This window comes from Ovis aries, chromosome 15 (assembly GCF_016772045.2).
Source record: "Ovis aries strain OAR_USU_Benz2616 breed Rambouillet chromosome 15, ARS-UI_Ramb_v3.0, whole genome shotgun sequence".
Taxonomy (NCBI): Eukaryota; Metazoa; Chordata; class Mammalia; order Artiodactyla; family Bovidae; genus Ovis; species Ovis aries.
Genome location: NC_056068.1, coordinates 65,735,091 through 65,749,745, shown reverse-complemented (window position 1 = coordinate 65,749,745; position 14,655 = coordinate 65,735,091). Strand labels below are relative to the sequence as shown.

The following is a 14,655-nucleotide window of genomic DNA, read 5'->3' as shown; positions in this document are numbered from 1 at the left end:
GGAACGTGATGGGGAAGCGCCTCAGGGCGCCTCTCGCACACCGGTGGGCAGCCTCACAGAGGGAACTTCCCTCCAGTGGGATACCCTGAGAAAGCCAGGGGCCCCACGGGGCGACCCAGCTAGCTCTCATCTTTCTCAATCACTGTTCTTTGGTTCAGTAATTTAGGTTACACGTTCCAAAGAGTAGAAGAAGAGTTTATCAGAGTATAGTTAAAAGCTAGGTCTCTGGAGCTGGACCACCTAGGTTCACGTTCTGGTGTGGCCCCTTACTAGCTCTGTGGCCTTGGACAGGCTGCTCAGCCTCTCTGTGCCTCAGCTTGAAGTGAAGTCAAGTGAAAGTCGCTCAGTCGTGTCCGACTCTTTGCGACCCCATGGACTGCATAGTCCATGGAAATCTCCAGTCCCGAATACTGGAGTGGGTAGCCGTTCCCTACTCCAGGGAATCTTCCCAACCCAGGGATCAAACCCAGGTCTCCCACATTGCAGGTGGATTCTTTACCAGCTGAACCACAGGGAAGCCCAAGAATACTGGAGTGGGTGCCTCAGCTTAAAACGTGAATAATAATGTGTCTCCATTGCATTGTTAAGAGGTTTAAAAGAGAGAATATAGAAAGGGTTGAGTGTTACGCTAGCACTTGGTCATAGTTGGCCTTAACTGAATATTAAATGTTGTTCTTACAATTACTTGTTACAGAATTATTCTTGGGGGGGCGGTTCCCAGAAGCTTGGAAGACTCTTAGGGCCCCTGCGTCACCCTGACTCCCCATCACCTCAGCACATGATGCTCCAAACATCAGCCTGTCTTCTCTGTAGGCTTTTCCAGTTACTCCTGCTGCTGCTGCTGCTGCTGCTGCCGCCAAGTCGCTTCAGTCGTGTCCGACTCTGTGCGACCCCAGAGACAGCAGCCCACCAGGCTCCCCCGTCCCTGGGATTCTCCAGGCAAGAACACTGGAGTGGGTTGCCATTTCCTTCTCCAATGCATGAAAGTGAAAAGTGAAAGGGAAGTTGCTCAGTCATCTCCGACTCTTAGCGACCCCAAGGACTGAAGCCCACCAGGCTCCTCCGTCCATGGGATTTTCCAGGCAAGAGTACTGGAGTGGGGTGCCATTGCCTTCTCCGCTAGTTACTCCTACCCAGGAAGAAAGAGGACAGGCAGCTGATGACAATATCCCCTGAGAGAAAACACTCCCATCATAGCTCAAAGGCAGAGACCTCAGCTCACGACTGAGCACTTTAGGAAATGCTTCATCTCCTGGTTTCCCTTCAAATTCTTCCCTCCCGCCCCGATGACGGGCCCATCTGTCCCCACTCTCTCTCTGGGTTCCCCCAGTCCCTTCTGCACGAGCCTGCCGCCCATGCTTCCCTCCGAGCATCTTTGCATTTTGAGGGAAGAACAGAGCTAGGGATGAGTTGGGGAGGATTACCTGAGGTTTTCCTGCTCTGGCTCCCACTACCCACATATGTGTAGATTCAGAAACAAGTCTCTCCTTTACCCTGAGACCTGCTGAGCCTCCTCTTCAATTGCAAGGGAAGTATTTAACAGTTAAACCTGAAACCATGTGAGATGGCACGCCTTAGCAGCCGCCTATCGACTGAATCAAGGATGGATACATGCTTGAAATAGACCAGATTCTTGAGAATTTGGACTGAGAAATTCAAAGAAATCAGACTGCGGGAGTCCGTGAACTGGAAGGCCTCTGTACCTTTCAGGGGTCATGTGTAACATTTACACAGAAGCTTGTGTGTGCGGGAGTGTGTGTATGAGTTAAGCAGACTCCCTTAGGATCTTAGTTCTTGAAAGGTACCAGTCTGCCCTTACAGGAATCCCCACAGAATATCCTCCACTTAGGTTACAATGTACTCCTGTGCTTTCAGTGACCCTCTCCAACTGCATACAAGCTTGTTCAAACAAGCATACCGTAGGCAATATTGTACTTAGAAAGCAGAGCAGTGATTTAAAAGCCCTCTGGCAAGAGGTCAGACCAAACTACATTTGAATCTCATCTCTCTCATTTTCTGGTTATGTGATTCTAGGCAAATTGCTCAATCTCTCTGCACTTCAATATCCTCATCTAATGAGGATGATAACTTTTCTTCATGAAACTTCTCAGAGGATTATACAAAACAATGACTGTAAAATACTTAGGGTGGTACATAGCATATAGTTGATCAATAAATGATTATTTTATTATATTTATATTGTATTATATCTTTATTGACATTTTATCATTATGAAATTTAATTAGCAACACCACATTTCTTTTCCCAGCATTTACATAGTATATGTTTCCAACCTTTCAATCATTCTCTGTTCAAAGATTTAAAGTGCGTCTCTTATAAACAGAATATTGTTATCTTTTAATCTGATCTAACCTTCTCTGTCTTTTCATTGGAGTGTTTATTAATATTTAATGTAATTTCTGATGTCACTGTATTTTACTCTACTGTCTTGCTACTGGGCATGACCCTTACTCCCAGAATGTGGGCTTTCTTGGGCCTCAACCAAAAGATGGGACTTGAACCTCCATCTCCTCAGCATTCTGCGACAGCTGAAATCTGTTCTGTCTTTAGCATCCCAGCTGCTGTTTTCTGCTGGGTTTCTTGGAGTTCTCACTGCATGTTCAGCTTGTGTGTGTGTGTGTGTGTGTGTGTGTGTGTGTACACACGCACGCTCAGTCGTGTCTGATTCTTTGTGACCCCATGGGCTGTAGCCCACCAGACTCCTCTATGCATGGAATTTTCCAGGCAAGAATACTGAGCAGGTTGCCATTTCCTCCTCCAGGGGATCTTCCCGACCCAGGGATAGAACCCACAACTCCTGCATTGGCAGGCAGATTCTTTACTGCTGAGACACCAGGAGAGCTCCATGTTCAGCTTAGGAGTCAGTCAACAGCTTGAGGGAAACGAGTATGCAGGTTTCCCATTTAGTCCTCTCCATCATTCTCCCGTCCTTCAAGTTCCAGCTACCCTCGAGCCTTAAACTCTGATCTCAGTCCAGTAAGACTGCTGCTTGCTGCTGCCACCCACTCCATCTTACTCACACCCCTGCCAGTGACTTGGGGAAAAACCATCTGGAAAAACCAGGATGAATGTGAAGTTTTACCTCATTTGTTTCTCTTCTCTTAGGGAGGGTTAGCTGTTCAGATCCTGCCTGCACTGGGTAATCGCCAGTTCCTCCAAACAGTTACTTTATATATTTTATCCAGCTTCTATAATTATTCTGGCAGAAAGGTTCATCTGATACAAGTCATTCCCCTATGGCCAGAACCAGAAGCTATGTGCTATTTCCACTTATTGAGCCCGTCTCAAAACTGCCTTGGAGTGGGCAGCAAAAGTTTCTGTTGGCAGGCAACTGACTTGATCCTAGTTCAGTCTATAGAGAATGGAATGACCTCATAATTTGGACTCCAGACAAAGCTATCTCCAAGATATATAACTGATATCAGACTTAAGTTTAGGTATTTGTTAAAAATTATGTGTTCCTGAGAATATGAAAGAATTCAGGAGATTGTTGGGTTCAAGGTATTCACATTGCTTAGTATTCTTCTCAAAGGTGATTAGACATAGGCCAGAAGAACCAAGGAAATTAAGAACCAATGTAATGAGTCAAGATTGCCAGGAGAAATATCAATAATCTCAGATATGCAGATGACACCACCCTTATGGCAGAAAGTGAAGAGGAACTAAAAGCTTCTTGATGAAAGTGAAAGTGGAGAGTGAAGAAAAATTGGCTTAAAGCTCAACATTCAGAAAACGAAGATCATGGCATCTGGTCCCATCACTTCATGGGAAATAGATGGGGAAACAGTGGAAACAGTGTCAGACTTTATTTTTTGGGGGCTCCAAAATCACTGCAGATGGTGACAGCAACCATGAAATTAAAAGACCCTTACTCCTTGAAAGAAAAGGTATGACCAACCTAGATAGCATATTCAAAAGCAGAGACATTACTTTGCCAACAAAGGTCCGTCTAGTCAAGGCTATGGTTTTTCTAGTGGTCATGTATGGATGTGAGAGTTGGACTGTGAAGAAAGCTGAGCGCCGAAGAATTGATGCTTTTGAACTGTGGTGTTGGAGAAGACTCTTGAGAGTCCCTTGAACTGCAAGGAGATCCAACCAGTGCATTCGAAAGGAGATCAGTCCTAGGTGTTCTTTGGAAGGAATGATGCTAAAGCTGAAACTCCAGTACTTTGGCCACCTCATGCGAAGAATTGACTCATTGGAAAAGACTCTGATGCTGGGAGGGATTGGGGGCAGGAGAAGAAGGGGACGATAGAGGATGAGATGGCTGGATGGCATCACTGACTCGATCCGGGAGTTGGTGATGGATAGGGAGGCCTGGTGTGCTGCGATTCATGGGGCTGCAAAGAGTCGGACACGACTGAGCGATTGAACTGAACTGAATGAGTGACGTGGTGAGGAAGGCATACTTCTGAAGGTAGACTGGGAAACTAGGCAACTTCCTTACAGCTCTTTTATGTTTGAAGTCATTGATTAAAAATCATAAATAGCACCCAGGGTCTCTTGGGTATACTGGCAAGAATCAAGTCCATCAAGTTGGTCAGCTTCACTGGTAATTTAAAGAAAGCTGTGGAACAATCACCAAAATTATCTGAAATGCTATGGTTTCCTTAGGTGGGGGTGAGAAGAATCATTCTGAAAGTCTGCAGGTCTGGGTCTCACGTTGAAAGGAAACTTCTGGTAATGCCTAAGCTTGGTTACCTGGGATGGTTACTGTCTTCTTTAGCAGGCGTGTAGTTTTCAACCCTGGTTCATTGGTCTGGGTCTAGTCAGGGGACAAAAGCCACATCTGTCATTTTAACAGAGAGCATTTAGTAGAACAATTATTAATCAGGTATTGGACAAATAAGAATAAAACGGCAAAGAGTAGACACCGAGGAATCACAGAAGTAACTGCAGGAAGCAAGGACAACCCATAGAAGGGAATGACTGGGAATGACTGAGGTGTCAAGAGTTGGGGGGGTGGGGGCTCTGAGAGCTGGACTGCCAGTGTCTGAGGGGGCTCAGTCCAGGGTGCTGCTGTCTTTTGGAGAGGATGTTAAGGTGGGTTCTGGGAGGGAGGAAAACCTGCAAACTGGAGGTAGCTGCAGCTACTAGACCCAACTGCCAGTGCAATGGTGACAAGACAGGAAGCAGTGACTCCACCAGCTTCCCAGGCTCCCTCTAGCGCCCCCCACTGGCAGAACCAACGGCGGGCCCCATCTCACAAAGCAGATGGGTGATGTGCAGAGGCGCTGCACCTGCATCCCCAAATACAGAAAAGGCTGGAAGCTAAGCCAACAGCTTAACAACCAACACACCAGGAAGATTTAGGCTTAAGTGGAGAAAGATTTAAAATAAACAAAACTATAGCTCTAATATTTTTACGTTAGGAAAGCAAAGTGCATATTTGATATTTCAGACGTGATATTTAAGCGAGTAAGTCCCATTAGAATGTCACTTTTATAACTCCACTTTAAAATGCTTAATTGAGTAATTAATTTAGACTTGCAGTTTTAAAATAGTGACATCTAAGTTTAAGTAGAGAATAAAAAACATTTAAAGTTTCCCTTATTTATAAGTTTAATTTATTAGTTTCTATAAGAATTTAGGATTGGGGAAGATTTTGCATGCTGTCAGAAAAACTGAAGTACTTTAAAAAGAAATAAATATATTAAATTTATAAATGCATTTAAAGCACTTGAAGTGCTGAGCTAAGGTTGTAAATAGGACCAAGCATTATTCAAAGGCTCCTTCAAAGTTATTGCTACAATCTGTTAGACTTATATAAAGAACAATAAAATGTGTAAGCTGAACTTAAAAGCCCCCCCAAAAGTTTAACTTGTCTCTTGAATTGAATATTGATTCTAAAGATGAAATGATTAATTGTACTATTTATTAAATGATTACTAATGATTATGCTTATTAAATATTATTTTTAAAGCCACATTAAAATCTATTAATATTAAAGATTAAAAAAAACATTGAGGGGTTTCTCTGGTGGTGCAGTGGTTGAGAATCCGCCTGCTGATCCAGGGGACATGTGTTCGATCCCTCGTCCAGGAAGATCCCACATGCCATGGGGCAACTAAGCCTGTGCACCACAACTACTGAAATCCGCTCGCCCTAGAGCCCGTGCTCTGCGACGAGAAGCCACCATAATGAGAAGTCTGCACTCCGCAACGAGAGAGGAGCCCCCACCTTCTGCAACTAGAGAAAGTCCATGAACAGCAACAAAGACCCAGCATCAGTTCAGTCGCTCAGTCATGTCCGACTCTTTGCGACCCCATGAATCGCAGCACGCCAGGCCTCCCTGTCCATCACCAACTCCCGGAGTTCACTCAGATTCATGTCCATCGAGTTGGTGATGCTATCCAGCCATCTCATCCTCGGTCGCCCCCTTCTCCTCCTGCCCCCAATCCCTCCCAGCATCAGAGTCTTTTCCACTGAGTCAATTCTTCGCATGAGGTGGCCAAAGTACTGGAGTTTCAGCTTTAGCATCATTCCTTCCAAAGAAATCCCAGGGCTGATCTCCTTCAGAATGGACTGGTTGGATCTCCTTGCAGTCCACGGGACTCTCAAGAGTCTTCTCCAGCACCACAGTTCAAAAGCATCAATTCGTGGTGGATTCATGTCAATGCATGGCAAAACCAATACAGTATTGTAAAGGAAAAAAAGTAAAAAATTAAAAAAAAACCAAAAACAAAAACAAAAGCATCAATTCTTCGGCGCTTGGCCTTCTTCACAGTCCAACTCTCACATCCATACATGACTACTGGAGAAACCATAGCCTTGACTAGACGGACTTTAGTCGGCAAAGTAATGTCTCTGTTCTTGAATATGCTATCTAGTTTGGTCATAACTTTTCTTCCAAGGAGTAAGGGTCTTTTAATTTCATGGCTGCAGTCACCATCTGCAGTGATTTTGGAGCCCCCAAAATAAAAGTCTGACACTGTTTCCACTGTTTCCCCATCTATTTCCCATGACGTGATGGGACCAGATGCCATGATCTTCATTTTAGCCAAAAATAAATAATAAATAAAACAACAAAAAATTGAAATCTTTTCTACATAAGGAATCCATTGTCCAGGTTCCCCCAACCCCGGCTCCCCACCCTAAGAGGTTTTCTAGAAACAGTTTGAGAAGAGCAAGAGAGGCAGCTTTGAGTGGACATCAAGTTTAAAGGCCCCCAGGCCAGGCAGACTGGTCTCCCTGGACACTGAGACTGGTACCCACCTGCTGGCTGCAGCTCAGTCTTCTAGTGTTCCCGGCACACCAAGAGGCTGGCCTTTCCTCCCTGAGGCATTAGTAGAGGGGGCAGCAGAGGCAGTGGTAATCAGAGGCCCATGGAAATCTTGACATAAAGATTATCCCAGAGGGCCCAGTGGAATCACAAGGGTCTAAAGAGTGGACAAGGGCAGCAGAATGGAGGCTGGGGTGATACAGCGTGAGGGGGACTCAACCTATGGTGGCGGGTTTCGTGCTGAAGATGAAGAGGCTGCAAGCCAAGGAACATGGGTGGCCTCTGGAAGCTGCCAAAGGTGAGGAAATGGGTTCTCCCCTCGGAGCCTCCAGAGAGGAACCCAGCCCCGCCAACACCTAGATCTTTAGCCCAGTGAGACCCAGATCAGCCTTCCAGCCTACAGAATGTGAGATCATAAATGCACATTGCCTTTTTTTGGCTGTGCGAGGTTTTTGTTGCGGTGCTCGGGCTTTCTCTAGTTGTGGTGAGCAGGGGCTACCCTTTGTTGCGGTGTGTGGGCTTCTCATTGCGGTGGCTTCTCTGGTTTCAGAGCACAGGTTCTAGGCACGCGGGATCAGTAGCTGTGGAACACAGACAGTTGGCCCACAGCACGTAGGATCTTCCTGGACCAGGGATCGAACTGGGTCCCCTGCATTGCCAGATGGATTCTTAACCACTGGACCACCAGGTAAGCCCAGGGAGCGCTTATTCGTGGTAATTTGTTATGGCATTGAGCGGGAACAAAAGCAGATTTTAAGGCTGACCCCAAATTTAGAGCAACCTTCTCCAGCCACCTGGTCTAGGGTCGCCCACACGTTACCCATTAGTCACTGTGTTTTGCCATTCTATTTCATTGTGTTGTTCATTACTTGAAATGCCTGTGTTCACCTGACTGCCCGCCTTCCTCTATTGGATGGTAAGCCCCAAGAGACGCAGGCACATGGGTTTTCTGTCCCATCACCTCATGCCCAGCACCCACAAGTGCCTACAATGCAGTGGCAGTTCCACAAATAGTTGGTGGGAAGATGAGTGGCTGGCTGAGTGCACCAGTGATGGGAAATCTACCGAGGCAGACCTCTCAGCATTCTTAGTTCACTGTTCCAGTCTCTGAAGGCTCAATGAAAAGTGTGACTGCTCTCCTTGACCTCCTCCAGAGTTTTCAATTAGTTCAGGATACACCTCTTTGCAGGCTCTTACAAAGGCTCCCTCTGGGTCAAACATTCAGGAAAGAGACCAAGCTGGCTTCAGAAGAGACCTTGCCTTTGCAGACTCTGTTCGGTGTTTTCCAAGCTCCTCCGCAGACAGGCTGTTCCTCCAGGAAATGACTTGCCAATCCAGATGAGGATGGCAGGCAAAGCCCAGGGGAGACTGGCTGAGGTCAGGCTGCTGCCTAACGCAGGGGTGGAGGCAACAGGAAAAGGGACCTAGAAGCCGGGAAGGCGGGTTCCTCACACCGGGAGTGTGCAGACAGGATGCAGAGGTCTAACGGACGCTCTCAGACTCAGAATTTGCAAATGGACGCGCTTGCAAATTTAATCAAGACACACAGCCCGGGAAGAGAGAAACGTACAAAATGATGTTTATTGAATCTGTTTTGGAAACAGCATGAAAGGTTTTTGGTTTATGAGCTCACTCGGAGTTTAAGAGTCGTGATGGTTTCCTGTCATTAAACCTCAGGCACAGAAAGATCCTAGCTTAAATAATGAAAATGAATCCTCATCTCATGAAGGGGAGTTAAAAACACTGTAGCTTTCACTCTTGCAATAGCTCTGATAGCCTGAATGCTCATAAACATCAACAGTTTTTCTATGTACAGTGTGAAATATTTACTGTACAAATATCAGGTGTGTACATCAAAGGTACAGTTGTGATCTAGCTAATATTCATTAGCAGTTAAGTACACTGCCTGGGTCTATACTGACGCTCCTATTCTTAACCTAAGGGCTTACACATTTAACTGATGACTGCTGTCCTCATCAGGGGCATTTAGTATATGGAAAAAGCATTTAAAAACATATATATCATTCATGTTGTAAACCAAAAAAGCAAACCCAGCCATGATTAATTACTTTGCTGGGATCAGTAAATACTAATCCCGAGTGGTAAGTGTGCCAATAAGGACAGAAGCCATCGGTTAAAGAAATCATCATATGTTACCTACTGATATTCCATTTGCTAATGCATGTTAGTGAATGTGTGGACTTTACCCAACACGTCCACAGATTATTTTTTTGTTTGAAATTCTCAGGTCTCCTTCGCATATTTTTTCTTCCATCACTCTCTTAAAAGGATATAAATGAAACAACTTCTTAAACAAAATTTCCAAATCAGAAGCCATAAAAAGCACGATGCTGGTCATGTTTCAAATCTTCACCCAGCAGGGAAATACCGCCAAGGATGAGATGAGTTTAGAAGGCCTCTTCCTCTGCTGGCAGCTTAGACTGTCCTCATCCTCAAGCTGGCTCACAGCTCTGACGTTTCAAAAACAAAGTTTCCAGAGACTAACAGGATACCTAGAAGGTGCCAGAAGTGTTCAGGGCCTTCTCTTTTTTTTTCTGGAGTTGTTATCAGGGGGCCAGCAGACAAATACAAAAAGAACAGTGGGGTAAAAGGATATAAAAAGCCCAGACCTGTATGGAGGAAGCAGTGTTGAGAAGATATTATATGACTCAGATGGTAAAGAGTCTGCTTGTCATGCCAGAGACCTGGGTTCAACCCCTGGGTTGGGTAGATCCCCTGGAGAAGGGAATGGCAACCCACTCCAGTATTTTTGCCTGGAGAATTCCATTGTCAGAGGAGCCTGGTGGGCTACAGTCCGTGGGGTTGCCAAGAGTCGGACACGACTGAGTGACTAACACTTTTCACTTTTTATACATAAATAGTACCAAAGCCTGCTGATCCAAAGAACATTTCCAGACCCCAAAGGTTAGATATTCCAGGCACTTTTAGGCACTGCTTTAATCATAGGGAATGAATATCTCTCCAAAAGGTCTTGCCCACATCAGCCCTGGCTCCCCCCACTATAAAGCACTGAGACATCTCATTTGCTAGACCCCTCTGCTCCCAAGGCATGCTGAGTCTCCTCATCTCAATACAACTTTTCCTATAAACCATGACACTCACAAACACAGGGCTTACTGGACTCAAATCCAGCTGCTTCCAGAGCTCTGTAGCCTTAAGGCCCCACCTACCATGGATTGCTTTCACCCTGAACCACTCCTAATCTCCTTTCTTACGGGGTTTGCTATTTTTCTGTGTGAAGACCCACCTCCATGGGAAATGAGCGGTGCAAGATCTACGTGCAAATATTTGCAAGCGGTTTTATTTTTGAAATGATGTACATTAAAAAAAAAAAAATTCAAGTCAAATCCAGGAACAGATTAGCTGGTTGGTATCAGCTGGCCCCTCCCCCATAACAGCAAAGGGGTCAGTTTCTGAAATGAAAGAGGGAGGAAGGCACCAGCTATTCCACCGGGAAGGTTAATTCCTTGTGTTGGGGAGAAAGCCATGGGAAGGGAACGCTGAGGCTTAATTAAAGATGGGGTTCCTCTAGCCATGTGGCCTTCCTGGGCCAAAAGCCAGACAGTATAAAGGGTCTCGGTATAGGTGAGGAAGAACCTTCGTTGGCCAGTAATTCTGAAACTGAAATGAAAAATGCATTCCTGCTCAGGCTTGGGAGGGGCCGCCGTCTACTTTTACTCACACGAGAGTCAAGAGGTACCTCTCTCTACTGCCTCTTTTCACCCACCAGCCCCTGTATCATGAAGACTCAAGGGGAACTCCACATGCCAACACATCCTTGCTGGCTTTGTGTGTGATTTGGATGACCTCCAGCTATAGGAACGCCAGGGGCGCTGCGATATACAGCCAGGAGGACTGGACAGTCCACTATCTGAGAATAAAAGCCCAGAGAGGAAGATCTGGGTTGAGTCAAGCAGGCAAGGCTGAATCAGGCAGAGGGCAGACAATGGGCAGTTAGATCTGTGTGGCTGCAAAAAGGTGATCTCCGTCCTGAAAATGGAGAGGCTTAGGACGATTTCCCCTAGGGCACTCAGACTAGCCTGTATCTGAAAAGGCAGAAGGTGGCGTTGCCCAGAGGAAGTGCTCCCCTTAGCGAGCCTTGGGGATGCAGCTGCCCTCATCCTGGTTACCAGGCAGGAGCTGGGAATTCTGGGAGACAGGGGGTTCAGCTCAGGGAAGCACAGTTCAGCTCCGAGTCCTCCTGGCTGCCCGTGGCCCCCTGCTCTGGCTCGTCGGGGCTGTCGGTGATGTTGGGCTCGCTGGAGCACTGCCGGTGGGGCGGCGGGAAGCTGGGAGGAAGCAGCAGGCACTTGTCCTCGCCGCCAGGCTCCTCCCCTAGGCCCGAGTGCATCATGGTGGCCATGGCCAGCAGCTGGATGTCCGAGTGGGCATTGGCCACCGTGTGTCGCCGCACGCTGCCACACTTCTCCAGGTAGGCCTCCCCCTCTTGCTCCGTCAGCGGGGTCAGGGCCATCTCGTTCAGGGGCCGGCTGACGGGGGTTACTGGGGAGGCGTAGTTTAGCAGCGTGACCTTGGGCCGGACCCTGGAGTGGCGCCTGGCTGCAAGAAAAAGACCAGCAAAGGCTGTGATTGGGTGGGGGTGCGGGGTGTCAAAAACTCCTAAAGAATTTGGCGGAAGAAGGAGGTGGCAGCTCCACCTTCAGGGACGGCTTTAGATGAAGCCTTGAAGTGCAAGGAAAGAACTTGGCTGCATCTATGTTTCTCTTGTAACTTCACTTTGTTCGTGCCTGATCCTGCCTATGGCCAACATGCCCTCCCATAGTAGGAGTACCAATGGATGTTCCATGACAGATGAAGGAGCTCCAAGGGAGTCTCCTCACATTTGCAGCTGCTGCCTCAGCTTCCTTGGATTTGCCCTCAATTCCCTTCTAACCAGTCTTGTCCGAAGACCTGAGCACCAGCTGGACCAGTTGCCCAGAGATGCTCTGGGCTCCATTCAGCATGATGAGCCCTCTGCAGTATTAACAGAGGAAGTGGAAAAGGCCTCATAAGCTCAAGTTCAGAGGAACAGCTAACTGGGGGGACCTTGGCTATCAAAGCAAAAGCAGTGGGACATCCCCTGGATCATCATGGACCAGAACTACCAAAACTCCCAGCAGGTTGATGATCTGAGGCCTGCATTCTATTCAAGTCGATACTCTGGATTCAACCAGCCTTTTGCAGCACCAAAGAAGGGGTGAGGCTCTGTAGATGGCCCATGGAGGCAGGCAGAGAGCAGTGGACATGAATTATTTTAAAAACTGCTGCTTCTCAAATTCTCACATTTTGGAAACTATGCTCAACCTTGACACGTGTTCATCTTTTGAATCCTCCTAAAAATTGAACTTAAGTTATGATCATTTTTCATAGTTAAAGTGGGAGATAATATGAGCATCAAAGAGAGAGGAACTGGCCTACGCACACACAGCTAGAACGTAGGAGAGCTGGGATGCAAACAAGGGCTGTCTCACTCCAGACTCACTTGCGCCAGCTGCCCACGCAGAGCACACGTAGCAATAGTTGACTAAGCATCCCGAGGGAAGGACAAGCCAAGTACATGAGGTTTGAATCCAGGGAGAAGAGTCAGAAGGAGGAAGCCTGTGTACAAGGAACACCCAGTTGTGAAGGTCTCTCCTCTCCCACCTTTACAAGGACCACGCCAGTCCTGAGACCTCCAGTGTGGCCGGGGCAGGGCCCAGGGCAAGCTTGCATCAGGAAAGCCTCCTCCGTAGGCACCAGCCTCCTATCCCACTGAGGCACCATGTTAGCAGCACAAATTGGATGAAAGACCCCAGCGAGGCAGAGGAGGTGAGGATGGAGGGCTGAGGAGTCGTGGGGTCTGGCCAAAGCCTCTTTTTTCCTTCTGCCCTCTTCCAGCCAGTGCACACACCCCCAGCCTTCCAACCTGCCAGCCCATTGGCACCTGTCACTGCTTTCCCCAGCTCCCCCCATTCCTAAGACCTGGAAGACTCCTAACACATGCCTCTCTCAGCAGGGGATTCCAGGGGGATAAGTGAGGAAGGCCTGACCTCGCTGGTGCTCCCTCCACCCCTGACAGGATAACAAAGGGTGGAGGGGGAGACCTGATCTCTAAAGGGAGAGAAGACGGCTCTCACCAGTCACAGACTTGCCTTGGGACACTCAGCCCGTGCTCCTCTAGTTTACTGTTGGGTTTTCCCATGGATCTGGAGGCCCTGAAACATGCAACATGCAGTCATCAGCATGAAAGCTCATGCGCCTTGATGGGCATTGTAGCGAGGATGCCGCGTTCATCTGCAAAGTTCTCAGCAGGTCCCATCACTGGATGGTCTTATATGTCCATACGTGCACATATGCATATGCATGTAAGGGCTTCCCTTGTGGCTCAGCTGGTAAAGAATCCGCCTGCAGTGCGGGAGACCTGGGTTTGATCCCTGGGTTGAGAAGACCCCTGGGGAAGGCAAAGGCTACCCACTGCAATATTCTGGCCTGGAGAATTTCATGGACTGTATAGTCCATGGGGTCACAAAGAGTTGGACATGACGGAGCGACTTTCACTTTTCATATGCATATATGTGTATACACACATGTGTGACTATATACACATACACAAATATGTATATACAATGACAAGAGAATAAAATCCTAACCTGTAGGGCTAAGTCACCATGACTACTCACTTGGAGCCCCCAGGAGCTGTTTGATGGTAACAGCAATTATTTCTCAGAATCAGGTAATAATACATAGAATTTAGAACTTACTGAGTGTCTTCTCATCCATCATCTTACTGTTGAGTCCCAATCACCCTCTGAAACACTAGGACATCTCTCATCATCCCCATTGTTCAGATGAGGAAAACTGAGGCTCAGCCCAATCCTCTGAAGCCCTAAATGGCAGTGCCCAGACATTCCCTAATACACGCTACTGCGTCTCAGGCCTCCGTCACTGCCCTTGAGCCAGGCCACTCTCTGAACTCAGGCAGCAGCAAACACTGCCTCCAGCAGTGCCAGATAAGAGACTGGATCCTCACGCCCTTCTTTGGGGGAAAAATGATATAGGAGACAAAACGCCAAGGAGCCAACAGGACAGAAGAATCTATGCCAGACGTCGGCAGAGGTCCTCTCTGAAGCGTGGGTGCTTGCAGGCGCCAAGTCTCACATTTCTAAAACGTTCCCACATTTTTACAATAACCATGTGTTACTTTTATGATCCCAAAAATCGATAACTATAAAACAGAAGCACCGGAAGAGTTCAAAGAAGCAGGAACCCCATTAAAGAACCATCCTTTAAAAAAAAGTGCCCTTGAAAACAATTCATCTTCTCTCCTGCTGCTGTTAAAAGCAAACACTCAAGGTTGGCAGTTGGAAAACCCAGGTGGTGGCGGCCCTACAACCAGCCTAGGAGGAAACGGG

The 14,655-nt window shown here is 47.3% G+C and overlaps 1 protein-coding gene across 8 annotated transcripts in view; it reads right to left on the bottom strand.

Annotated features, from left to right (window-relative positions):
* Nucleotides 1-10,549: 10,549 nt before the first annotated feature.
* Nucleotides 10,550-14,655, bottom strand: part of PRR5L (proline rich 5 like) — a 157,441-nt gene continuing 153,335 nt past the window's right edge. For 7 of the 8 annotated variants that reach the window (XM_060400060.1, XM_042233362.2, XM_042233364.1 and 4 more), the window contains one exon: nucleotides 10,550-11,824. In XM_060400060.1, coding sequence (XP_060256043.1) covers nucleotides 11,430-11,824 — 395 coding nt within the window. In that variant the 3' untranslated portion in view covers nucleotides 10,550-11,429. The other variant, XM_042233366.1, reaches the window with a different exon arrangement.